This window comes from Zootoca vivipara, chromosome 2 (assembly GCF_965207765.1).
Source record: "Zootoca vivipara chromosome 2, rZooViv2.hap1.1, whole genome shotgun sequence".
Classification (NCBI taxonomy): domain Eukaryota; kingdom Metazoa; phylum Chordata; class Lepidosauria; order Squamata; family Lacertidae; genus Zootoca; species Zootoca vivipara.
The window spans coordinates 110,829,147-110,856,557 of NC_142584.1; the positions used below are offsets into that span (position 1 = coordinate 110,829,147).

At 45.0% G+C, this 27,411-nt stretch overlaps 2 protein-coding genes across 3 annotated transcripts; both read left to right on the forward strand.

The window, feature by feature from the left end:
- Positions 1-1,371: 1,371 nt before the first annotated feature.
- On the forward strand, positions 1,372-14,290 carry LOC118080121 (E3 ubiquitin-protein ligase TRIM7). Its single transcript, XM_035105052.3, has 7 exons — positions 1,372-1,813; positions 3,114-3,209; positions 5,652-5,882; positions 6,211-6,233; positions 7,898-8,019; positions 10,028-10,060; positions 13,391-14,290. The coding sequence occupies exons 1-7, from the start codon at positions 1,397-1,399 to the stop codon at positions 13,897-13,899; spliced, it is 1,431 nt and encodes a 476-aa protein (XP_034960943.3). The 5' UTR covers positions 1,372-1,396; the 3' UTR covers positions 13,900-14,290.
- Positions 14,291-16,089: 1,799 nt separating this feature from the next.
- On the forward strand, positions 16,090-27,178 carry LOC118081005 (E3 ubiquitin-protein ligase TRIM11-like). 2 transcript variants are annotated; one of them, XM_088663576.1, is made up of 7 exons: positions 16,092-16,634; positions 17,715-17,810; positions 18,518-18,748; positions 19,817-19,839; positions 20,898-21,019; positions 22,312-22,344; positions 25,092-27,178. In XM_088663576.1, exons 1-7 carry the CDS (start codon positions 16,209-16,211, stop codon positions 25,796-25,798), a joined length of 1,638 nt encoding a protein of 545 aa, XP_088519702.1. In that variant the 5' UTR covers positions 16,092-16,208; the 3' UTR covers positions 25,799-27,178. The 2 variants fall into 2 exon arrangements, with proteins under 2 accessions (XP_088519703.1, XP_088519702.1); XM_088663577.1 differs by lacking the exon at positions 17,715-17,810 and having other exon boundaries at positions 16,090-16,634.
- The last annotated feature ends 233 nt before the right edge of the window (positions 27,179-27,411 follow it).

Sequence of the window (27,411 nt, forward strand, 5' to 3'; positions counted from 1 at the left end):
TCTGATATAATATAGAGGAGGATAAATTGGGAACCCAGGATGTGTCTTGTATACACACTCTGGGTTGGTTTCAAGTATGTCCTACTCAGAGTAAGCCCATTGAAATGAATGAGCCTAAATTAGTCATGCCTATTGACTTCAATGGGTCTGTTCTGAGCAGGAGCTAAAATATTACGTGCTTTGCCAGAACAAATGATAAGGATAATAGGACTGGGGAGGGGATTGAAGAGAGAATTCTGGAGGCTTTGATGAACTATTTTTTTCAAGGGCACAGAGGGGCTGGAGGTGGGACGAGTGGGTGGACAGGACTGGGAAGACGCTGGAGCTGAAGAGCATCCCCCAGCCTCCATCTCATGTTCTCAGTGGCTGCGGATAGGTGTTCAATTCTCCCATGGGAACGCACATCCCAGTGGCTGGTTTGGCAATTGGGTGGGAGGGGCTTGCAAGATTCAGATTCATTCACTGGCTTTCAAATAAATCTGAGACTGACATGAAGCTCATTTAAAAAAAATCGCTTCCATCTCCTTGGAATATTTTATCCTTAAATCGGCAGCCAGGATTTATGCCATTTCTTTTTAACATATAAATTCCTGTTGTAGAAAATCTAGGGTTAAAAAGGGTCCGATTCCGGGCGGAACCCGCCTGATAAGATTTTATGGCCGGAACATGGACGTATATTTGTACTGCCCTACAGCTTTATTTGCCTAATAAAATCCTTTTTCTGAATCAATTGTGTCTGTGAGTTCTTACGTAAACACGTTGGGAAGACCAGTGGAGGGGGTGTGCAGAATGTCATAAGGGAAACGTTCACACATATCTTGGGATACAGAAGTTGCAAAGGAGAAATAAACATATGCATTTCGGTGATACAGTATTCAAGGATCAAAGCAAGATACAGGCAGTTTTATAATTCAAACGTAACAAGTGTAACAAGTGATTTCTTGTGGTTTTCCTGTACTGTACTCTGTACAGTACAGAGCTTTATGTAGGTCGATACATTTTATTTCCCTTTTCAGACAGGATTGGACAGAACCACGGCTTTTATCATTTTTGTTCTTCCAGGGTGGGGGTGGGGTGTTATTAGTTGTTAATGAAGCCTGCAGCGATCATATCAGTATTACCTATGGTCGATTAATGAGGTGCGTAGATAGTTCCATGTGACTGAGGTGGCTCTGCATAAGGAAGGGGGTGGGCTATAGATTTGGCAAGCGCAGAAATAACAGCGAAACGGCGTGATTTTCTTTAATAAAAGTCCCCCCCCCCCTTTGTGGCTTTATTCCCATGATCTTGAGCCGTCGGGTCTGAATTTCCTGGAAAGGAAACACGCCCATTTGCAGACGTAATACAGGGAAAACGAAACCAGCTCTCTCTCTCTCTTGCTGGCGTGGCAGTAGCCATGGCTGCTTCTGGGGGTCCCATGCAGGATCTCTGCGAGGAAGCCACTTGCCCCATCTGCCTGGAGTGTTTTAGGGATCCAGTGATCATCCCGGAGTGCGGGCACAACTTCTGCCGATCCTGCCTGATCCAGTGCTGGGAGAAATCCGAGGGACAGGCTTCCTGCCCTCAGTGCAGAGAAATCATTCAGCACAGGAATCTCATCCCCAATCGGCCGCTGGCTAATGTTTTGGAAAAACTCAATATTCAAGGTGAAAAGGAGGCCGAAGGAAAGGGGATGGTCTGCGAAAAGCACCAGGAGCCCCTGAAGCTCTTCTGCAAGGAGGACGAAAGCCCCATCTGTTTCCTGTGTATTGTATCCAAGGAGCACAAAAGCCACGAGGCAATTCTTCTGGAGGAGGCGTCCCAGGAGTGCAAGGTGGGAAAAGGCAGTGGGTCTTGGGGGTGGAATAGGGGCTTGCAATAATAATAATAAATAAATAATGTTGTAATGTATTCTCTCCACTTGCTGTTTCCTTTGGGTTTGATGAGGGTGAAATAGCTACAGAGAAGGGGGTGTTGCAAGAAAATGTTTTAATATATTCTCCCCTCCGGCAGTGAAAGAGTCACTAGCCAGCAAGAGCTTTCATGCAGCCTTATAAGTAAACTTCTAGCCCAAATATGAGCGAGGTCCCAACTAAGAAGAATGGCAACTTAAGCTGGCAGAATATGCGCAGCTTGCAGACCTAACATAGAGAATAAGAGAACAAGAAGAACATACGTTTAAAGAATATTGGAAAATGTTTATTGAAAATATGGGAAATAACTGTACACTTGAAAACGTTGGCAGCATTATGATAAATTCAACTGTAAATAAGTTTTGATGGATTCAATAATGGAATATTGAATGGTTTAGTTTTTGTAAAATATGCAGGGATTTATGATATGCGGAATGAACCATGGAAAGAAAAGAAGGGAAGTCATTGATATTTTAAGGATGTTAAAATGAGCATTTTAAATGGTAAAATAAAAAAATTCCTTCAGTAGCACCTTAAAGACCAACTAAGTTTTTATTTTGGTATGAGCTTTCGTGTGCATGCACACTTCTTCAGATACCTGAGAAGAAGTATGAGCTTTCGTGCACACGAAAGCTCATACCAAAATAAAAACTTAGTTGGTCTTTAAGGTGCTACTGAAGGAATTTTTTTATTTTACTTCGATCCAGACCAACACGGCTACCTACCTGTAACCATTTTAAATGGTAAAACAGAAAATTTAATAAAAATTATATGAAATAAATGAAATAAATAAATGTTTGAAACTGTTCAATAAACATTTCTTTTTTCCTTTCCGGGGATTACAGTGCCCCCAATGTCCCCCTGCAGGCATGCAGTAGTAAATCACCCACAGTTCTTCCTCTGGAATCAGCTCCCTTAGGAAAGGGCTGGAGGGTGGGGCAGTGCAGGTGGCATGGACCCCAAGGGTCATCTAGTCCAACCCCCCGCAATGTAGGAATTCTGCCCACAGCCATACCTGGTTGGGCTCGAACCACCAACCTTCTGACTGACCCATTGCGCCACAGGCTCCCTGAATGAAGAAGGCACTTGGGGGCCCGAGGCAAAGACCACAGTCTTTGGAGCAGGGAGCAAGCATATGATTCCACGTTCCTGTTATTATGAATACTAAAAGTCCCAACAAAGAAGAAAGCAACCCAACTTTGATTTTTGTTTTCTTTTCAGGATCAAATCAGCAGCTGCCTAGACAATGTGTGGAAGGAAAGAGAGAAAATTCTGGAACTTAAAGCAGATGCAGAAAAGGAAAGCCAAGACCTGCTTGTAAGCATCACTGTTACTTTAAGGTGAAAAAGTGCTGTAGTCTTCAATCAAAATCTGGGGAAATGAATATGAAATACAGAAAGAAGTTTCTTTTTGAACAATCTAATCTCCCACAGAGCATGAAAGACCATTTAAAGGAGGGAGTGGGGTTGTATGTTTTTACGAATTTCTCATTATTATTATTTTTTAAAAATTTTTATTGACTTTCTTTTCTGATTTAACAAACATTTCATATCAATAGCATACATGTTACAAATCTTCATTCCCATCCCTCTCAGGCTTCCCCCAGCTCCCATTTCTGGTTTATTACCCCCTTTATCACATGCTGCTGTTTCAACCAATCCGCTACATATCATTTCTCTTTATTTTAAATGTTCTATATCAAAAGAAGTGTGCATGTTTATTTAAGTCCTGTCATCAAGTCAATGTTTTTTCTTTGTTTCTGTAAATATAATATAAAAGGTTCCCACTCTCTTTCACTGTTGTCCTTTTCTCGTAATCTGTCTGTCAGTTTTGCCATTTCTGCATAGTTCATCTTTCTCTTGCCATTGTTCTTTTGTTGGAATTTCTCCCGTCTTCCAGTTTTGTGCTACTAAAATTCTTCCCGCCGTTGTGGCATACATAAATAATGTCCTCTTCTCTTTTGGCAAATCTTGACTTAAAATACCTAGCAAATGTTATTTTCAGCATTTTTTTTTCAATTAATTGTATATCATTTCCCAATATGTTCAGCCTCACACCTCCAACACTTCTTATGTTCATTTTTATACATTTTTGCTAGTTATACCAGGGACGTCCAACTCCCAATAGTCTGCGATCTACTCACAGTATAAAAAAACTGGCAGTGATCTACTCATTGTCGTAAAAAGACTGGCAGTGATCTCCCCAAAGTTGTGGAGCTTGAGATTTTTGTAATAAGCAAATGTTGTGGAGCTTGAGCTTTTTTTAATAAGCCAAAGTTGTTGAGCTTTCATTTAGGAAGCCAAAGTTGGGTCCCCCCCTTCTTTTTTGTAAGGAGATCACTGAAGGGCCAGAGATCAACCATGATCTACCAGGAGACCCTGTGATCTACCAGTAGATCGCGATCTACCTGTTGGACATGCCTGATATATACCATCTATACATCATCTTCATATAATTCTCTCTCAAGAATATACAATCCGTAAATTTCAAATTTACTTTCCACAATTTTATCCAATCTTCGAATTGTATATTGTGACCTATTGTGACTCCAAAAGCATAGTGTATGCCTTTTTTTTAACAATTTAGAAATTTCTTCCTTTTGGAATTAGGAAACCGAATATGAAAAACCTCTTTTATTCTCCTCTTTTAAAATATCCTTTAGCTGTCTATGGTGCAACCAACTTTGAAAATGTTCCTTGATTTCTTCATATTCTTTCAATTTTAGTTTTCCCTCCTGTTCTACCAGTAATTCTCTATATGTTGGCCATTCTCCCCTTCTTGCCAGTGTTTTAAGTGATAATGCCACCAGGGTGTCTTGGGTTCCAATAGTTCTTTATATTTTTCCCAAACTTTGAACAGGGATTTCGCTTTTCCATACCATAGGTAAGCATACCATCCAAACCTATTGTCATGTCCTTCCAGTTCTGTTATTTCCTCTTTGTCTAACTTGATCCAATCCCGGATCCATGTTAGAGATGCAGCTTCATAATACAATTCTAAATCTGGAAGTGAGAATCTGCCTCTTTCTTTCAGATCTGTAAGAATCTTATTTTTTATCCTTGGCCTTTTCCCACTCCAGATAAATCTTGAAATCTCTCTTATCCACTCTTTGAAGCATGCATTCCCTGTTATTACTGGAACTGTCTGAAAGAGGAATAACATCCTTGGAAGTACATTCATTTTTATTGCTGCAATTCTTCCCAGTAAAGAAAGGTTCATCCTATTCCATATTTCCATATTTCTTTTTACCTCATGCCACATTTTTTCGTAGTTGTCTTTATATATATTCATGTTTTTTTGCTGTTATCCATATTCCCAAATATTTTATATTTTTATATGCTTCTATTCCTATCATTTCTGTTACTTCTTTCCTTTAATGTTCTTTAAGGTTTTTTAATTGCAATTTGGTCTTGTTTTTGTTTAGTTTAAATCCTGCCGCTTGTCCAAACTCTTGTACTGTATTCATTACTTTTGGAAGGGAGTATTTCGGATCTTCCACAGTAAATACCAGATCATCCGCAAAGGCTTTCAATTTATGCTCACTTCTTTTTACCACTTAAGCAGACGCTCCGTTCCTCGTCACCATTTCCCCTTCGCAGGCAAACCGGAAGCCCGTTTTTTACAAAGTTCTTTCTCTGCTGAATATGTCAGAAGTTGCCTTCCAAGGGAATTCTGATAACTGGCCTCTTCATCCTGCAACAGCAGAGTAGATGCCTGATATTGGCCCACTGTTCTCTTCTTTCAACCTCTTTGCTGCAGAAACAAACAGATGCAGAGAGGGAAAAGATGGTGGCTGTGTTCAGGCGACTGCACCAGTTTCTGGAAGAACAAGAGAAACTTCTTTTGGCTCAGATGGCAGAAGTGGAGAAGGAGATTGCAGCAAAAAAGGAGGAGCACCTGTCCAGACTCTCTGGGGAACTCTACTCTCTTGAAAGCCTCATTCTGGAGATGGAGGAGAAGCTTCAGGAACCAGCCAGTGAACTCCTGCAGGTGAGGCCTGGTCTTGATGTGAGAGGGTGGAGTGTGCTGCTTCAAACAACAGACATTTCTTATGCTCCCCCCCCCAATAAAAATGCTGCTGGAAAGAAAACAGTACATGATGGGTGAAAGGTGTCAGTCCCGGGGTGGCAAAAGGGGCTCTGCTAGATCAAAACACAGGTCCCTTCATTCTAGCATTGTGTTCTTGCATTGACCAACCAGATAAAAAGCAGTACTGCTTTCCAAACCTGTGATTCCCAGCAGGTGGCACTCAACTGCTTATTATTTATAACTGACTGCAGAAATGGCTCCACTGATATCTTTCTTTCTTTCGTTCCAGGATATCAGTAGCTTCTTGCAGAGGTAAGTGATGGAAAACCCCTGCCTTATTATGTTGCTAGAAAAGTTCTTGAGAGGAACTCACTCTCCAGTTCCTCCTTCCAGAGATAGCTTAGGATGCCACCATCCATTTCACAAGATCACAGACAAAAATAGGGACACTTTTTTGTAGTCATTTGTAGCTATTGGTCTCATCCGCAATCATGGGAAGGAAGCCATTCCTCATTCCCCTCCATTACATATTTCTGCCTTTTCCCGGATAGATTCATTTACTCTGGAATAGATACAGAAAAGGGGGGCATCCCAAAGGGGCTTGTAAATATCTTTACTATAACTTACTCTTAAATATTTGACATATTTCAGGCTTCTATAGGTTCTTCCTATAGGACGTTTATGAAAGCCTATGAGATGGCAGTGAAAGCTGCTAAGAAGTCTTATTTTTCGGCCTTGTAGAACGCTCTGCCACAAAAGATCAGGACCCTGCAGAATTTGACATCTTTCCGCAGGGCCTGCAAGACGGAGTTAATCCACCAGGCCTTTGGTCAGGGCTCAGCCTGACTCCCCTTCTTTTTTTGTATAAGAACTAGTATGAAAGAGGCCTCCCAGCATTTTCATAGGCTCATATAAGAACAGTGGAAACAGTTGGGCCTGATGAGCATTTACTGTTCCCAACCCTAATCCTGCAGAAAGCCATCTAACTAGATTTTAATTTGATCCTGACTTGTTTTTAGGAGGTAATTTAATTATTGTTTGATTTTATACCAATGTTATATATTTGATGTTAGCTGCCCTGAGCCCAGTTTTGGCTGGGGAGAGCAGGATACAAATAAAAGTTGTTTATTATTATTATTATTATTATTATTATTATTATTATTATTATTATTATTCCTCAGCCATAAGAATGTAAAAAAGGGCCCTGCTGGATCCGGCCATTGGCCCATCTAGTCCAGTATCCTGTTTTCACAGTGACTAACCAGATGCCAGTGCGAAACCTGCCAGCAGGTTTCCAACCCCAGAGGACACTCCCCTCTGGTGGTTTCAGCAACTGGAGTTCAGAGGCACCACAGCCTTTGACCCAGCCATCGTCAACAGTAGCCGCTGAGAGCCTTGCCCCCCAAACAGCTTTTTTAAATCTTTGGAAAATACAGCTTTAATTTCTAATATTTCTCCCTACTCTATATGTAACCACTGGGCTAAAAATATTAATAATTTTAATCATTTGAAACCCTTCACTTAAACTGATGTAGTTCTCTTTCTAAGGACCTAGTATTGTTAATTTTTCTTCTAAATTATTCATTTGCATACATTCAGTCTTATCTTCATATATTCCCTTCCATGTATTATGGAAGCAGGTTTGTGTCGGTTTTCCTTCAACTTCTTAGATGCTTTCTAGATTCTAAAAATTAATTTGCATATATCAGCTTCTTTACCTTCAATCTAATCTTCATATATTTCCTTCCATGTACCGGTATTATGGAAGCAGGTGTGTGTCGTTTTTTCTCCAACTTCTTCGATGCTTTCTAGACCCAGACGTCATCTAGATTCTCCCTTTTGCCATAGGAAGATCTCTGCTCCCAAGTCTACATGATATATCCATCATGCCTTTATCATCAGGGTGAGACACATGCCCAGTCAGAAAGCTCCTTGCATTGGAAGGATGTTGGGTTGACTTTGTTCTTCTTCCCCAGCTGTCAGATGAAGGAGAACTTAGAGGATCCTCCTGTGGCTTTTCCTCCTGCCCTGAAGTGGAAGATCTGGGACTTCTGCGATATAAATCCCTTCCTGGAGGGAGTCATGAAGAAATTCAGAGGTAGTAAAGAAGGCCTGTAAGGATTGTTTACTGGATGTTTAGAAGTGTTCATGACAGCCTCCAGGTCATGTGGAATATTAGCCATGCCAGGAAAATGAGATTTATGTATTCATCCTCTTTCACTATCAGGATGCCACACTTTCATATACAAATGACTCTCACCCTACTCTAATTTTACTTACACAATCACAGCTTTATGTGAATCACAAATATAAATAGATAGATAGATAGATAGGAACCATCAATTGTCAGGCTCTGGAGGCTTTTAATCCCTCCACGAAAATCGCTTTAAATCCCTCTGCATTGCTTACTTGGCTCGGAGAGGCTCTTGTGGGGCCATCCAAGATGTTTGATGGAGGGGGTGATTCAGTAGGGAATTGTGATTTTGCATGACTTTATGAACAATCCCCAGGAAAGTAACCCTTGTCTGTAAAATGTTGTATTTTACTGCTTTACATGACTCACCACACATTAGGTGCTTTCACACTCTTCACCCATTTCCCAAGTAGCCTCACCTTATAGCCTTTTGGGTGTCTCTTCTGTTCCTCTGGCCTAGAGATTGATGTAAAGCTGGCAGAAGGAGGGAAGGAGGGAAGGATGGAGGCTGTCAAAGAGCGAGCCAGCAGCAGAGGGGACTGGGGTTGAGAACTCCAGTCCTAGAACAGGGATGTCTGGATCTTACATCTATATGAAGCTGCTGGGAGAGATCATCAGGGGATTTGGGCTGGGCATTCTCCAGTATGAGGATGATACCCAGCTCTGCCTCTCCTTCATATCAGAACCAGTGAAGGCGGTGAAGGTGCTCTGTGAGTGTCTGGTGGCGGTTGGAGGATGGATGGCGGCTAACAGATTGAGGTTGAATCCTGACAAGACAGAAGTACTGTTTTGGGGGGACGGGGGCGGGCAGGTGAGGAGGACTCCCTGGTCCTGAATGCGGTAACTGTGCCCCTGAAGGACCATGTGCGCAGCCTGGGAGTCATTTTGGGCTCTCAGGTGTCCATGGAAGTGCAGGTCAATTCTGTGTCCAGGGCAGCTGTCTACCAGCTCCATTTGGTACACTAGCTGAGACCCTACCTGCCGGCGGACTGTCTCGCCAGAGTGGTGCATGCTCTGGTTATCTCTCGCTTGGATTACTGCAATGCGCTCTATGTGGGGCTACCTTTGAAGGTGACCCGGAAACTACAACTAATCCAGAATGCGGCAGCTAGACTGGTGACAGGGAGCAGCCGCCGAGACCACATAACACCGGTCTTGAAAGACCTACATTGGCTCCCAGTATGTTTCCGAGCACAGTTCAAAGTGTTGGTGCTGACTTTTAAAGCCCCAAACGGCCGCAGCCTAGTATACCTAAAGGAGCGTCTCCACCCCCATCGTCCAGCCCAGACACTGAGGTCCAGCGCTGAGGGCCTTCTGGCAGTTCCCTCACTGCAAAAAGTGAGGTTACAGGGAACCAGGCAGAGGGCCTTCTCAGTAGTGGCGCCCTCCCTGTGGAATGCCCTCCCTTCAGATGTCAAGGGGATAAATCAGCTATCTGACTTATGGACGACATCTGAAGGCAGCCCTGTATCGGGAAGTTTTTAATGTTTGATGTTTTACTATATTTCAATATATGCTGTGAGCCGCACAGAGTGGCTGGGTGGGGTATAAATATTACTACTACTACTACGACTATTATTACATCCCCTCAAAATTGTTGCTCATGTGGAGATCTTGTGGGGGTCCTGCTGCTCCTCTAAGGTCTGAGCAGGCCTGAATCTTGACATCAGCCCTGCCCTGGCAGGGATAGTCAGTGTAGTGGATTTCAGACATTTTAAATGGCAACTCCCATAAGCTCCACCTGGCAAGGCCAATGGATAGGGATGATGGGAACTGTAGTCCACAATACCTAAAGTTCACCACAATACCTAAAGTTCCCCAGCTATAATTGCATGAGCTCATATTGTCATTACCAGATTAGTTATCAGGATGATGGTGTGATTCTAAATCTCTATTCCCTTTTCTTCTCCAGACACTGTGGGATCTGGACTTCAGCTGCAAAAAGGTAAATATCAGGGTCAAAGGGAGGCACAATTTCAGGAGAAATGGAATCTGCTTCTCAAAAGATGAGGCCACTGCAGCTCTTCTGTCCGTGCCTCATTTCCCCCCAGTTAGCACTTTCCACAGGGACGCAGGTGGCGCTGTGGGTTAAAACACTGTGCTGCTTGGGCTTGCCAATCGAAAGGTTGGCGGTACGAATCCCTGCGACGGGGTGAGCTCCTGTTGCTCAGTCCCTGCTCCTGCCAACCTAGCAGTTCGAAAGCATGCAGTGCAAGTAGATATATAGGTGGGAAGGTATAAGGCGTTTCTGTGCGCTGCTCTGGTGTCGCCAGAAGCGGCTTAGTCATGCGGGCCACATGACCTGGAAAAAAACTGTCTGTGGAAGCAGACAAACGCTGGCTCCCTCGGCCTGTAAAGTGAGATGACCGTCACAACCCCAGAGTCGTTCACGACTGGACTTTATTGTCAGGGGTCCCTTTACCTTTACCTTTACTAGCACTTTCAACGTCTGCCTTATAGGTTTTCTGTCACTTTCAGGAAGTGATAAATTATACTTAGATTGTTACACTTCTCTAATTCTCTTGTCAGTAGTTTCAAGTGGTTTCCTTTTATTATTTTAATTAATTAATTAATTAAATTTATATACAAAAGGTCTCAGGGGAGTTCACAAAATAAAATACATATAATCATACAGTCTTTGAGATGGAAGGGACCCCAAGGGTCATCTAGTCCAACCCCTGCAAAGCGGGAATCTCAGCTAAAGCATCCATGACAGATGGCCATCCAACATCTGCTTAAAAACCTCAAGGAAGGAGAGTCCACCACACCTTATGGGAGTGCGTTCCACAAACAGCTCCTACTGCCGGAAAGTTTTTATTAATGTTTAGTCGGAATGTCCTTTCTTATAACTTGAAGCCTTTGGTTCAAGATCTGCCCTCCAGATCAGGAGAAAAAAAGCTTGCTCCCTCATCCATGTGATAGAGCCTTAAGATATTTGAAGGTGGCAATCATATCTCCTCTCACTCTCCTCTTTTCCAGGCTAAACACACCCAGCTCCTTCAGTCGTTCCTCATACGGAACCCTTGACCCATAGCTGTCAAGTTCTCCCTTTTTTTAAAAGGGAAATCCCCTTATTCCAAATAGGATTCCTTGCGAGAAAAGGGAAAACTTGACAGCTATGCCTTGACCATCTTGGTCCTCTGCACACATTCCAGCTTGTCAACATCCCTTTTAAATTATGGCTTCCTGAACTGGACACAACTTTCCAGGTGTGGCCTGACTAAGGCAGAATAGAGTGGTGCTATTACTTCCCTTGATCTGGACATTATACTTCTGTTGGTGCAGCCTAAAATAGCATTAGCCTTTTTTTGCTGCTGCTGCTGCTGCATCACACTGTTGACTTATATTAAGTTTGTGGTCCACCAAGACCCCTAGATCCTTTCCACATGTACTGCTAGTAAGCCAGCTGTCCACCATCCTATAATCAAAACAAAAACAACCCAATAACACACACACCCCGCCAACACATTTTAAAAGGGCATCAGATGTCAATTAGCCGAAGGCCTGGTTGAAGAGGAATGTTTTTGCCTGGCGCCTAAAGGTGTATAATGAAAGTACCAGGTGCGCCGAAAGTCCTCTCTCTTTCAGTCTTATAACTTTGACCTCTCAATTATTAAAAGCACTAACAGGGATTTTCTGAGGTAACTCAAACCTCCCACTTATCCCTCTAGCCTTTCTTTAAACCCTCTAGCACTTGTAGGTTTTCAAAAATAAAAGAGAGTCCTCTTCCAGCCTAAACGTGGCCAGGTACCTATATAGACTCGGGGCTATAAGACTGTTCCTATGTGTACTCAGATAAGGGTTTCACTTCACTAGAAACTCCCTCACTGTAAAGCTAGCCTCCTTCCTGAGGTAACTTTATTATCATTCAGAACCTGTCTCCTCCCTTAGCCCCCCCCCTTTTCTTGGTGCACTCTCAGCCACAAACTAACCTTTCTCCTCTAAAAGGCAGTTTTGACAGTTTAAAAGAGTTCCCCACCAACTGGGTTCCTGAATACCTTAGCTGGAAAAGGAAATAGACGATAACTGGTATGACACTTTAAAGATGGATATTTATTGGCTTGAATCTTAATGGTTGCTTTCTGGTAACATTGGTACAAACTTAATTTCACAGGTAACGTTCTTGGTAATCAAATAACAGAATACCTATCAACTACTTCATCTACTCTAAATCTACCTTCTCCACAACCACCCAAGCTCCCACACAAAACCGCCAACTGACATAACGGTTCCCCTTTCCATTTTTAAACCCCATGCAGGCCACGCCTCCCATGGAACGTTGCTGCCAGTTAACCAGGAGTCTGGGTTAACCCTTCGATAGGTCGGTTGCGAAACAAAAACATAACAGTTTCAAATTCGCCACACCAGGCATACATTAAAATGATATTTTGAAGGATCTCAATGGAGGCTAGTGCATTTTGTCCTATATTAGTTTAAGTACCAATATAAATAAGATTAGGAGCTCTTCAACATTCCCAACAGGCAAATCCACTGTTTGGCGTCCACACAGAGAGGCAGCCAAATGCTGTAAGCTGACAGAGCCAAAACTCCCCTCCCTCTGTCTCCTTCTCTGCCACAGACTCAAACTACAGTTTTCCTTCATGCGCAGAGTGCTGGATAACATCAACTTTAGCTAGAATTTGGTGGGGGAATAAAGACATTCTCCTGCTCACCATCCAGCTCTTTCTTAACCATTTAGCCATAAATCTTCATAATAACAATTAAAAGGAACCTGGGAACTTCGGCAAGCCTGTGAAGGGGGTCTCCAATAGCACTTCAGACTCCTCTGACGCTCTCCTGCTCTGACTCCCAGTCTCTCAACACCACATCTGAAGAAGTGTGCATGCACACAAAAGCTCATACCAATGACAAACTTAGTTGGTCTCTAAGGTGCTACTGGGAGGAATTTTTTTTATTTTGTTTTGAACACTACACAAGTTCTAAGAGAACGATTACCAGCAGGGCCATCTCAAGCAGGTCGGGCGCCCTGGCACCTTGGCGCGGAGATCGCTCCGGCGCCCCTGCCCTAGTGGGCGGGCGCAGCGCGCATCGCCTGCTAGAGCTGGGCCTGATTACCAGAAAATAGGAGGGTGCCATTTGATGGAACAACTCCCCCCAAACCATACAGATGTTTCAAGAATTATTATTAAGAACTTGTGGAGCATCTTAGTTCCAAACGCAGGTAATGAAGTCCCTGTTCATTTCAGAGGGAATTACATTTCTGTCAAATTCAGCTTCCCAGTTGATGTCGTTTCTCTGCTCTTCCCCCCCACAGAAATAGTAACTTTGGATCCAGACACAGCACATCCCTACCTCGTCCTGTCAACAGATCAAAAGAGTGTGAGAGAGGGAGAAGTGCGTCAAGACCTGCCAAACAACCCTGAGAGATTTGACACACATGGCTATGTGCTGGGATGCGAGGGTTTCACAGCAGGCAGACATTTCTGGGAGGTCATTGTGGGAAGAGAGGAGAGATGGGGGGTGGGAGTTGCCAGAAAGTCTGTGAAGAGGAAGGGCGAGTTCTGTTTTGATACTAGGGAAGGGATCTGGGGTTTGGGGAAGTGGGGCGGTGGGTACAACTTATCCTCCCCCCATGAGGACCCTGTTCCAAGAAAGGAGCCCAAGAGGCTCCGAGTGACCCTGAACTTTGAAGGGAGAAAGGTGTCATTTTACGATGCAGATACAGCAGTCCTCCTCCACTCATTCTCAGACGCCTCCTTCTCGGGAGAGACCCTCCAGCCCTTGTTTTATGTGTCTGCCAAAGGCCGCCTGAAAATCTCTTGAGTGTAGAGACAGACAAGTGTTCTCGAGACTTTTCTCAGAGGCACTAAAGGGGAAGCCGTATTGGCAGAACACTGATTGGCTGACCCGAGTGTCTGTCATGGTGTAATTCTTTTCTCAGGCCGCTTTTGTGAACTGCACCGATTGCTTGACTCTCCTGTCAGTCCTGAAACCTGCCTTTCGCCTCTCATGTTCTCCCTTGGGAATCAGCGCCTTCAATTGGTGCAGCAGGAACAAAGGTGAACGGAAGCGACCTAGTCATTAAAATAAATAAAAAATCCCACACCCACTCTTGTTCTGATTTAGTTCTTCAACCTCCTGAAAGACAGTGACACAGCTTTCTGTAGACAATACCATCAACTATTCTGAATAAAATTTGAATTTTGAATGGGCATCACTCAGCCTCAATCCTGCTCTCTGTTTCCCTTTTCCTTCAGCAAGGCCTCCACTTCCTTCAGCAAGGCCAGAATCCCTTTCCTTCCTCATCTGATCCAGGCTCTGCCCATAAATATTAAAAGCATTTGCCTCTCTCAAAGTCATAGCTAGGTGATTTTGCGCCCCTGGCAGAACTGTCCAGATTGCACCCCTAAGTGAAGGTAAAGGGACCCCTGACCATTAGGTCCAGTCGTGACCGACTCTGGGGCTGTGGCGCTCATCTCGCGTTATTGGCCAAGGGAGCCGGCATACAGCTTCCAGGTCATGTGGCCAGCATGACAAAGCCGCTTCTGGCAAACCAGAGCAGCACACGGAAATGCCGTTTACCTTCCCGCTGTAGGGGTACCTATTTATCTACTTGCACTTTGATGTGCTTTCGAACTGCTAGGTTGGCAGGAGCTGGGACGGAGCAACGGGAGCTCACCCCGTCGCAGGGATTCGAACCGCCGACCTTCTGATCGGCAAGCCCTAGGCCACCCGTGTCCCCAGAGTTCCCCCTAGCCACAGACAAATTAGCTTTTCTTTCCACCTCTCCTCCAACCCCCACCTTCATCCATTCAATTCACCCTCTATTAAAAACCTTTTCTTATGAGGCAATAATTGATATTTTTATTTATGGACATGTTTTAGCTCATTTTGCGCATCCCATAGCCTGTTTTCCTGGCGGGGCCCCACCTTACCACCCCCCAGCTACGGCCCTGGCCTCTCTTTCTCTCCCTCCCCACTCATTGATCAGTTAAACGTGGGTGTGAGACATTGGCGTTAGATCAAGGACTGCATGTTTAGCACACAAAGTATTACCTTTGAGTGGGGTACACTTATTTAATAATAGTAATAATAATAAAAATGATAATAATAATAACACCCCACCCATCTGCTGTGATTCCTCAGCCACTCTGGACAGCTACAGCATATTTAAAAACATAATAACATTGAGAAGGAGGTTTTTCCTATGGAAAGGCCCTATAATTAGGAGCGTTCCAGCATTTGGCACATACTGTATTAGAACTTTAGCTCACAGCCTATGAGGGAGAAAATCATATTCCTGTCCACTTTTTGCCACATTTTCTATAACTCTCACCATGCCTCCCCATCGCTCACCTTTTCCCAAAAAGAGTCTTGAGTTTGTTTTTTCAGGCAGCCACCCACTTTTCAGCCTCGGCCTCTGGGATCCCCTCCCTCACGTCACCCTCGAGCCCTTCTGCATATGGCAAAATTAATTGGAATCCCACAAAATCCTGTGTGAAGAAAAGTCCTTCCTTTTGCCTGCCCTGACTTTCCCTGCATTGAGCTTCACTAGGTCTTCACAGCAGATTAAAAAGGACCCAGTCATTTTTTGATTATGCTAAAAATGCCGTGCAATCCCAGTCTTCACCCAGTGTTTTTTCATACTATCAGAGAGGCTGGCAATTTTGTCCAAATTCACTCAAAATAGGCACTGTGATGGAGTGTTGGGCTGCTTCTCCTCTTTACATCGAGGCTAAGAGCTGGAAATGGAGCAATTTGTGGGGGAAATGGAGTTAGTTTTTAAAATTAGTCTGAGGCTCATGTGAAGTTAGGCAAAATAGAGCCACACTTCTCTCCAGCTCTCACTGGAAATGATTCCTTAAACCAGCCACCGCCAAGAGCATTCCTTTTAAAATAAAGAAATTATTTTCCTCTACACGAAAGAGGCTCTGCTCCAGCTAACTCCACAGCTCCATATCAGCAAAGATCCAGACGAGTCTGGATTTCCTGGAAAGGAAACACACATACAGCCAACTCCATAGCTCCATATCAGCAGAGATCCGGAGGCATCGAGTCTGAAAAGGAAACACGCCCATTTGCAGACGGAAAAGTGAGAAAATGAAACCAACTCTCTTCCTGGGGAGGTGGCCATGGCTGCTTCTGGGGGTCCTGTCATGAATCTCTGCGAGGAAGCCACTTGCTGCATCTGCCTGGATTATTTCCAGGATCCAGTGATCATCCCGGAGTGTGGGCACAACTTCTGCCGAGCCTGCCTGACCCAGTATTGGAGGAAATCCGAGCGAGAGGCTTCCTGCCCTCAGTGCAGGAAAACAGTGGAGCGATGCAGCATCAGGCAAAACCAGCAGCTGGCAAATGTGGAAATAACTAAGAAATTCAACCTTCTGGGCGGAATAAAGGAGGCAGAAGGAAAGGGGAGAGTTTGCGAGAAGCACAAGGAGCCCCTGAAGCTGTTTTGCAAGGAGGATGAAGCCCCCATCTGCCTGGTTTGTGACAGATCCAAGGAGCACAAAAGCCACAAGGTGGTTCCTATAGAGGAGGCGTCCCCGGAGTACAAGGTATGAAAACACTCTGGATCAGTGGTGGAGCATTCTTTGCTGGTGCCCGGGGCGTGCCGCACTCCATGGGGACAGGTTGTGTCAGTGGAGCGACCCCCAGTAACTGGGGCTAAGAGGGGCTGCATTGCACCGCCTGCTCGGCCTTGCAGTGGGGAGCTTGGCCAGCCAACGCGGCCACTGCTGCACTGCTTTGAGGGGTGCAAGCCTCACAGCACACTGCGAGCCCAGCACCGCTTTGTGAGACTTGCAAAAGCTGTGCGGGGCTGGCAGGGTGCCAGCCTGTTGCGTCCTTCTTACCTGCCCTACAAATGGAAGATGTTGTGCGAAGGACGCAACAGCTCACGACAGGCGCCCCCCAGGCTGGCCCATGCTACGCCTCTGCTCTATTTGGTTGGGGGCATGGAATAGCTGTAGACAAGTCAGGCTTGCAAGATCATAGGATCTTAGAGTTGGAAGGGACCCAAGGGTCATCTAGTCCAACCCCCGGCAATGCAGGAATAATGCCAATAATAATAATAATAATAATAATAATAATAATTTATTATTTATACCCCGCCCATCTGGCTGGGTCTCCCCAGCCACTCTGGGCGGCTTCCAACAGAAAAATAAAACACAATAATCTATTAAACATTTAAAGCCTCCCTGAACAGGGCTGCCTTCAGATGTCTTCTAAAAGTCTGGTAGTTGTTTTCCTCTTTGACATCTGTTGGGAGGGCGTTCCACAGGGCAGGCGCTACCACCGAGAAGGCCCTCTGCCTAGTTCCCTGCAACTTGGCTTCTCGCAACGAGGGAACCACCAGAAGGCCCTCGGTGCTGGACCTCAGTGTCCGGGCAGAATGATGGAGGTGGAGATGTTCCTTCAGGTATACTGGATCGAGGCCGTTTAGGGCTAAAGGTCAGCACCAACACTTTGAATTGTGCTCGGAAACGCCAAGATACTCTAGCAGGAGCGTTTGTGCAGCCTTATGAAACTTAAAACTTCTGAAAGCATATGATTCAGTTGCCTGATATTATGCATACTAAAATGCCAAAAAAAGATAGAGAGAAAGCAACTCAGCTGGAATTTTCTTTTCTTTTCAGGATCAGCTAAGCAGCTGCCTAGACAACATGAGAAAGGCGCGAAAGAAAATTATGGTGTTTCAAGCAGATGCAGAAAAGGAAAGCCAAGACCTGCTTGTAAGCATCCGTGTTTCTTGTAAGTGAAAAAGTGCTATAGACAGAAAACTTTACCAGCAGGGCGCCAGTTCACTGTCCCTCAGATCTTGTGGTGGGGCAAACTGCAAACTACACACACACACACACACACACACACACACACACACACACACACAAAACTTATATACATATTTGGAGACTGAAAGGAGACGCAATCCAGGGTTGACCCCAGCCCTGGGAGACGGGGATGCTGGCGAAAGGGAGCTTCTCTCTCCCCCCTCTCCCCCAGCCCCTTCCCCTCTCCTTGCTTTCCTATCTCCTCCACCGCTGCTCTCGGCTCTAGGCAGGGCGGGGAGAAGCCAGGAGGAGGGAGGGAGGAGGCGCCACCATGGTGTGTGTGAGGAAGGGGAATGGCGCAGCCCAAATGATCAGAATCAGATCCATGTGGGCTAGATCCACGTGGGCTAGATCTGGCCCCTGGGCCTTAGTTTGCCTACCCATGGTCTAGAATCAGTATGTGAGGAAACTGGAATACAGGGCATGAAAGACTATTTGAAGGAGGGAATGGGCTTGTAGATTTTTATAGAACTCTTTTCCTGCTGCTGTGATAACTCTAAAATGGCAGACATGCCCTTCCAAGTGAATTCTGATAGCTGGTCTTTTTATCCTGCAATGGCAGACTATATGCCTGATAGGTTCTTTTCCTTTTTCTGTTTTTGCTGGTGCAGAAGCAAATGGAAGCAGAGAGGGAAAAGATGGTGGCTGAGATCAGGCAGATGCATCAGTTTCTGGAAGAAAAAGAGAAGCTTCTTCTGGCCCAGATGGCGGAAGTGGAGAAGGAGATTGCAAAGAAAAGGGAGGAGCACCTGGCCAGACTCTCCTTGAAACTCTCCTCTCTTGACAGTCTCATCCGAGAGATGGAGGAGAAGCTTCGGGAACCAGCAAGTGAATTCCTGCAGGTCAGGCCTCGTCTTGATGAGAGAGGGTGGAGTATGCTGCTTCAAACTACAGTACAGGCATTTCTTAGTCCTCCCCCAAATAAAAATACTGTTGTAAGAGAAACAAGCAGTGCATGAATGGTAAAAGGTGTCAGCCCTGGCATAGGAGCCAACTCCCGAGGGGCTGAGGTCCCTTGGATGCCCCAATAAAATATTTGAGGGGTCCAGCCCCCCAATGATGGACATTTCTATTGAAATGGGGGAGGAGTGTACTGCATCTTGTAATTGATTATGTGGGGCAGGGCTTACCTGCCTCCCCCTAATATTTTCTTCAAGTTGTCACTACATCAAACCTCAGGCCCTTTCTGTCCTGCATCCTCTTTTCACATTGGCCAACTACAGGTCTCTGGGAAGCCCACAAGCCAATAGAGCTCTGTATTCAATTAATCTTTCCTCAGAGTAGACTGACTGAAAATAATGGGGATGACTATCTTAGGTTCATTAATTTCAGTGTGTCTGAGCAAAAGCTAGTTGAATACAACTGATACTGCCTCCAACACAGGCATTCCAAAATGGCATTACATCACCTTTCCATTCAGATGCTGTCTTGGGTCCAGCCAGAGAGAAGACGACCTGTTGTTGTTGTTGTTGTTTTTGTTGTTATCATTATTAAATAAGTTTGTATACCGCCCTATACCCACAGGTCTCAGGGTGGTTCATAGGATATCATTGAGTGTGGGATGTACATATCGGAGGACCGATTGGTCGCAGGTGATCACGGAACCAGCATACACTGCTGGGCAAAATGACAAATCAGGGAGATGGGATTGAATCTTTCAGGTGTTTTGGTGACTTGGCCAAAAGGGTAGAAAAGGACCTTTTATTAGTCATCACTGGAATGGCTGACTTTTGCCATATGATGGTTATTCCAAAATTGCGTGGCACTGCATATTTTATCCGAGAGTCTTTTGTTTTGAGCTTGGCTAACCTCTCTCTGCTTCAGCTGCTTAGTATTTATAACTGGCCGCGGCCCGCAGGGCTCTCTGCAGAAATGGCTCCACAGATATCTTTTTCTTTCCTTCTTTCCAGGATATCAGAAGCTTCTTGCAGAGGTAAGTGATGGAAATCTGCTGCTTTAAGATGCTAGGAAAGTTCCTGTTCAATGGGTGAGAAATTTCCAGAGTTCCAGTTCTTCCCTCCAGAGATAGCTTAGGACTCCATCGTCCATTTCACAAAATCACAGACAAAAATAGGGACACGTTTTCACAGTCGTTTGTAGCCATTGGTCTCATCTTTAAACATGGGAAGGAAGCCGTTCCCATTACACATCTCTGAAAGCCCTTCTCCATGATACATTCATTTATTCTGCAATTGATACAAAAGGGGGGGGGGACATCCCAAAGGTGATTGTAAATACCATCACTATAACTTACCCATAAATATTTGACCTATTTCAGGCTCCTGCAGGTTCTTCCTCACCCATAAGAATGTGAGAAAGGGCCCTCCTGGATCCAGCCAGTGGCCCATCTAGTTCAGCATCCTGTTTTCACAGTGACTAAGCAAATGCCAGTAGGAAACCCAGAGGACACTCCCTTCCTGTGGTTTCAGTGCATAACTGCTTTTGATGCAGCCATCGCAAATAGCAGCCGCTGAGAGGCTTGTCTTCCAGACAGCTTCAAACCCTCCCATATTTAGAAAATACTGCTTTACTTTTTCTTTTTTCTCCATTTGTAAAATATAACCACTGTGCAAAAATATATTTATAATGTTAATTGCAAAAGCCATTCTAAAGCATTCTGAACTTCCTTATATTTAAGAAATGCACATACCAGATCTATTTTGTTTTGCTCATTAATCACTTGAAACGCTTCACTAAATCTGGTGTAGTCTTAAAATCTCTGCGTAAGGACCCAGTATGGTTCACTTTTCTTCAAAAATAATAATAATTTGCATATATCAGCTTCTTTATCTTCAATCTCCTATTCATATATTTCATTCAAAATGTATTGAAAGCAAGTGTGTGTTGGTTTTCCTTCATCTTGTTAGGCTCCCTTTTGCCATAGGAAAAACCCTCCTCCCATGTCTTTATCATCAGAATGAGACGCCTGCCTTGTCAGAAACCTCCTTGCATTGGAAGGATGGTGGCTTGACTTTGTTCTCCTCCTCCCAGATCTCAGGTGAAGGAGAACTTAGAGAATCCTCCTGTGGCTTTTCCTCCTGCCCTGAAGTGGAGGATCTGGGACTTCAGCGATATTCATCCCTTCCTGGAGGGAGTCATGAAGAAATTCAGAGGTAGTAAAGAAGGGCTGGAAGGATTGTTTACTGGATATTTAAAATTGTAAAGACTCCAGCTCATTAGCAGTGCCAGGAAAATAGAAGGCTTACTTATTTATCCTCTTTCAATATCTAGAAGCCACACTTTCATATGTAGATGATTCACAACTGATTTTACTTAGGCAATTGAAATGGATGGTAAACCTTTCTTGCTGCGCTCTGGAAGCTCTTGTGAGATCTTGGGGGAGCCTCCCAGATTCCACTCAGCAAGGTAAAGGATTTGAAAGCTGTTGCCTCAAAGGGTTTGGCCACCACTTAAATCACTTTTAAGCCATGCTCTGAGAGGCTCCTGCAAAATCTCATGGGGTCGTCTTGAGATCTCAGATAGCAGGGGTGATTCTGGGATTTTTCTGACTTTGCACGATTTGCCTTTATGCACAATCCCCAGGAATGTGACCCTCCCTTAAGTTGTGAGTTGTCTGTAAAAAGTTGTACTTGAGCCAATGTGGTGTAGTGGTTAAGAGCGGTAGACTTGTAATCTGGTGAACCGGGTTCGCTTGGGCTAGTCACACTTCTCTGAAGTCTCTCAGCCCCACTCACCTCACAGTGTGTTTATTGTGGGGGAGGAAGGGGATGTTAGCCGCTTTGAGACTCTTTAGTGATAAAGCGGGATATAAAATCCAAACTACTACTACTCCTTCTTCTTCTTCTTCTTCTTCTTCTTCTTCTTCTTCTTCTTCTTCTTCTTCTTCTTCTTCTTCTTCTTCTTCTTCTTCCTCTTCTTCTCTTCCCATCTCCCAGCCAGGCCTTAGGTGCTTTCACACATCTAACCCGTTTCCCAAGTAGCCTCACCTACAGCTTTTCTGGAATCTCCTCTGTTCCTTTGGCCCTGAGATTGATGTAAGGGGGGCAGAAAGAGGGAAGGTGGGGGAATGTCACAGAGCCAGCCAGGAGCAAAGGGGACTGGGGTTGAGGCCTCCCATCCTGGAACATCTGGATCTTCTTGTTGATGGGGAGATCTTCTGGGGGTCCTGCTCCTCCTCCCAAGATTTGGGCAGGCCTGAACCTTGACAACACCCCTGCCCTGGTTGTGCAGGGATAGCCAGTATGGTGAATTTCAGATAGATTTAACTGCAACTCCCATAATCTCCAGCTGGCATGTCCTATGGATAGGGATGAAGGGACTTGTACTCCACAACACCAGGAATGCACCACCCTGGCTACAATCTCATGAGCTCATATTGTTCTTTCCAGGTTTGTTGTCTGAATGATGGTGTGATGCTAAATCTCTCTTCCCTTTTCTCTTCCAGACACTGTGGAATATGGAGTTCATCTGCGGAAAGGTACATTTAACAACAACAACTGCAACAATCTATCTATATATATATATAAATGTAGAAATGGCCATGTTTGTATGTTTCCACTTTTCTCCGAAACCGCTTGACCGATTGTGGTCAAATTTGGACACAGCATTCCAGTCCACTGTCCAGGTGTTTGCATATCCTTACATTATAGAAATGTCTCACCTGCAACCTTCTTTTTTAGAAAAAACCGTCCTCCAATGGTAGTAGTATTAACATCCGCTGGATGTTTCAGCTGCTGCCATTTGCTGCAGAATATCTGTGACATCACAATACTCTGACATCACATGACATTGGCCAGCATTGCCCTGCCAGGGGAGGAGACCAGGCCCAAGCCAGGGGAAAATACCAGGCCAAAGATGCTCATGGGATGTGCGGATGGAAGTGAGAGAGGGGTCAGGGTGACGGGTGATGGGGTGTGTGGATGAAAGACAGAGAGGGGTTGAAGATGACGTCACACAGCGGGGGGGGGCAGAGAGAGAGGTGAGAGGAACGAGTGGAGGAGGGCTGTGCCTTTGGGATGGGGTGGGGGGATCGTTGATTGCCACAGCAATGCGTGGCCGGGAACAGCTAGTAATAATAATAATTTATTATTCATACCCCGCTCATCTGGCTGAGTTTCTTCACCCATTTCTGAGTCAAACAGAGGCAGAAATTCAGGACAGAGGGGATGTGCTCAGAAGACCAGGCCACTGCAGCTCTTCCATCCATGCCTTATTTCCCATTATTTCCCAGAGGCATCTGTTCAGTGAGAGCAGCATGCTGGGCTAGATGGGCTCTTGGCCTGAGCTGCTGACTCTTAGGAAGCCCCCAGCCCAGGATGGCTGGCTTTTCTGTACCCAATCTCAATAAGACATAGGGGTGATATTAAGCCAAATGCTCCTGGCACATGAGGGGGAAATATCCCTTTGAGCTGTACGCTGTACCAGATCTCCACACCTTATAGGAGAGTTTAGGTAACAGTAAGGTGTAAGAGTGGGAAATGGGGGGGTCTTCCATCAGCTTTTCTATTGGAGGGGAGACATGGCTTCTCTGCTTCAACATGATGGCAGACTAGAGATACCTGAGTAAACTTAAAAGAGCAGGACAGAATTACAGCACAGACCAGGGGAAAGGGCTCAGTGAAAAGACAGAAGTCCAGTCTGGCCTGATCCTGGAAATCATAAGAGCTGGAAAAGGTACAGCTGGTATGGCTGGGAGGTTGCCTGCTCTTGATGGGGTTACACTTCCTCTGAAGAAGCAGCTTTGTCACTTAGGGCTCCTCCTGGATCCTTTGCCGTTGCTCGAGGCTCAGGTGGCCTCAGTGTCCCGGAGTGCCTTCCATTAGTTGGACAGGGATAGCCTAACTGCTGTTGCCAATGCTCTGGTAACCTCAATGTTAGATTACTGCAATGGATTATACGTAGGGCTGCCCTTGAAGATGGTTCAGAAACGTAAGTTGGTGCAGAATTCAGCGGCCAGGTTGCTCACCAAAGCAAGACGGTTTGAGCATATTACACTGGTCCGACTGCACTGGCTACCAATTAGTTTCCAGGCCCAATTCAAAGTGCTGGTTTTGACCTATAAAGCCTTAAATGGTTCAGGACCACCATACCTCAAGGACTGCCTCTTCCCATATAAACCCTGAGATCATCTTCCGAGGCCCTTCTTTGTGTGCCTCCTCCTCCAGAGGTTCGGAGGGTGGCAACACGAGAATGGGCCTTCCCTGTGGTGGCTCCCCATCTGTGGAATGCTCTCCCCAGGGAAGTTTGCCTGGCATCTACATCACACACCTTTAGGCTCCAGGCAAAAACATTCCTTTTTAACCAGGCTTTTGGTTGATCTTATTGACATTCAACACCCTTTTAGAATGTGGTTCTTGGGGGGGGGGTATTCTTTTTTGTTTGATTTTATATACAGTGGTACCTTGGTTTAAGAACACTAAGTTCTTATGAACAACTTGGAAAAAGAACGCTGCAAACCCGGAAGTAGGTGCTCCGGTTTGTGAATTTTGCAGAACATAACAACAGTCTCCCTCGGAAGGTGGTGGACTCTCTTTCCTTGGAGGTTTTTAATCAGAATTGGGTGGCATGGATGCTTTAGTTGAGATTCCAGCATTGCAGGGGGGTGGACTAGATGACCCTTGGGGTCCCTTCCAACTCTACAATTATATGATGCACTTTCAAGAATCCCAAGTAGGACATTACACACGGGGGTCGGGGAAGCCTAACCACTTTCTTGCTTTTTATACACTCCCTGGAAGGATGGAGTATAACATTCTTTAAATATACATCTGAAACTTGAATGGTGGTTACAAGGAGGGTGAGAGCACCTGCTGCAATGATGTGATGTAATGTGAGGTAAAAGATTAAGATGTAAATTAGGGAGTCCCTGCTTTGACACCCTTCTGCCATGAATGGTGGGGGGTGGGTTTGGCCTTAGACAAGCCACTGTCTCTCAGCCTCAGTCCTCCCATCTGAAAAAATGGGAATAGCAAGATTGAGTTAACTTACAGGGTCCTTACAACGGTTCTATGTAGATAATGTGTGCTAAGTACTTCAAATTCTTAAAAGAAATTCAAATATTTCAAAAATCATTATTAAGAACTTGATGAACATCCCTGTCTCGAATGCAGAGCCATGGAGTCCCTATTCCTTTCAGAGGGGGTGCTATTTCTGTCATGTGCCTAAAGAAAAGTCAGCTTCCCAGTTGACATTGTTTTTCTTCTCCTTCCTCATCTGCCCCCACAGAAAAAGTAACTTTGGATCCAGACACAGCAAATCCCTACCTCATCCTGTCTGAGGATCGAAAGAGAGTGATTCGGGGGAAAGTCTACCAAGACCTGCCAAACAACCCTGAGAGATTTGACATGCGTGGCTATGTGCTGGGATGTGAGGGGTTCACATCAGGCAGACATTTCTGGGAGGTCACTGTGGGAAGGGAGGAGACCTGGGAACTGGAGGTTGCCAGAAATTCCGTGAAGAGGAAGTGTCTTTTCTCTTTTGCTCCTAGGGAAAGGAGTCGGGTAAAAGAGTGTCAAGAGATGGCAAACAACCCTGAGAGATTTGACTGCAATACCTTCCTTGAGGTATTCGAGGGAGACAGATATTTCTGTGAGGTTTTTTTGATGAGCGAGGGGGAATGGGCCATGGGGGTGGCAAGAAAGTCTGTGAAGAGGAAAGGCAAGTTTACCCCTGGTCCTAAGGAAGGGATCTGGCGCATAGGGAACTGGGGTGATCAATACAGGGTCTCCAACTTAGATGGGCCCCCTGTTTCGATGCTGGGTGAGGAGCCCAAGAGGATCCGAGTGGCCCTGAACTGTGAAGGGGGCCGGGTGTCATTTTACAATGCAGATACAGCAGCCCTTCTCCACTCATTCTCAGAAGCCTCCTTCTCAGGAGAGACCCTCCAGCCCTTCCTTTACATGTTCACTGAAGGCCACCTGACAGTCTCTTGAGTGTAGAGACAGACAAGCTTCCCAGTTCACTCCTAAGTACGCTTTTCAGTGCCAGCAGTCCTAAATCAGCGGAGAGATGCGCAACATCAAAGCGCCTCAGGAGCCCTGACCTAAACAACAAAGGCAATAACTCACAGAGGCAATTAAGCACAGACAGACGTATTTTACTATCAGGCCCAAAGCATAAGGGTTCCCATTTACAGACTTTGTATCCTGAAGCGTTTATTAGTTAGAGTTTTCCAGGCTTTGCTTTTTGCGACCCGCAATGCCCTGCTCTTCTCTCTCTTGCATTCTGTCAGCTTGCCAGATAAATGCAGACTAGACACAATTTTCATACAGCTGATAGAACAGAAGCAGCTCCTCTCACAGATGTGGCCTTAACTAAAGATAAACATCCAGCTTTCTGACAGCTTCTAGCAATTTCCACAATCCTCTGGAATCTTGAAGAACTTTCAGTTAGTTCTGGAAAGAATGAACACTCACCCTCACCCCAACCACTCATCACCATGATGGCATTTCAGTTGTCTCAACCAAAATCCCTTTCCTTCAGCTTATGAGGCAATTCAGCAAATCTCTCCATCCAAAGAGATCCAAATTTTACACGCGACTCACTTATGCATTTGCGGCCTCTGCCTTTCGCCTTTACTTCTTCGAACCTCTCAAATTAAAAGAAGTACTAACAGGGGTTTATGAGGTAAAATAAAAACCTCCGACGCTTCCCTTTAGTCTTACAAAACACCCCTATAACTCTTGGGGTTTTAGAATAATTTGAGAGTAGTATTTCCAGCACGTACGTGGCCAGGTACCTTAATAAACCCAGGGCTATAAGCGAGACATTTCCTTGTGTACACAGATAAGGGGTTCACTCCACTAGAAACTCCCCTACTGAAAAGTTTTCCTCCTTCCTGAGGTAACTTTGTCACAACCCATCTAGTCCTGAAGGCTGTTTTGTCTTTTTTAAGAGTATTCCCACCAAATGAGTTTCAGGATACCTTTGCTGGAAAAAATATCACAGACGATGGTTTGTACAACACTTCAACTATGCACATTTATTGTATTATTTCTTGATGGTTGCTTTCGGGTTTTATTAGTACAAACTTAGTTTCGTTGGTATTGTTCCTAATAAGCAAATATCAGATAACCTAACAAATACCACACCTACTCTAATCTAACCTCCTCACAACCTCCCAACTCCCACACCAAATCCCTCTCCCAACTGACATAACGGTTGCCCTTTCTATTCAAACCCTCGGCAGGCCACGCCTCCCATGGAATGTTGCTGTCGGTTAACCAGGAGTCTGGGTTAACCCTTCGATAGGTCGGTTGCGAAAGAAAAATATAACAGAACAGTTTCAAATTTGTCACAGCAGCCTTGTGCATTTTGTCAAAACAAAAATAAATAGATAGAAAAAGTTTGGGAGACGGGTGGGGTGGGGTGGGGGGAACTGTCAGAAGGGGCTGCATGAGATCTCACAAGAACCTCCAGAGCCCAGAAAGCAAGATGGAGCCTCTGACAGTTCCAAGGACAGAACAGAGTCAATTTGGGGAATTTCAGGGGGTGGCAGTAAATTCCCATTGATACAATTATTTTCTCTAAGGTGACTTGTTGCAAA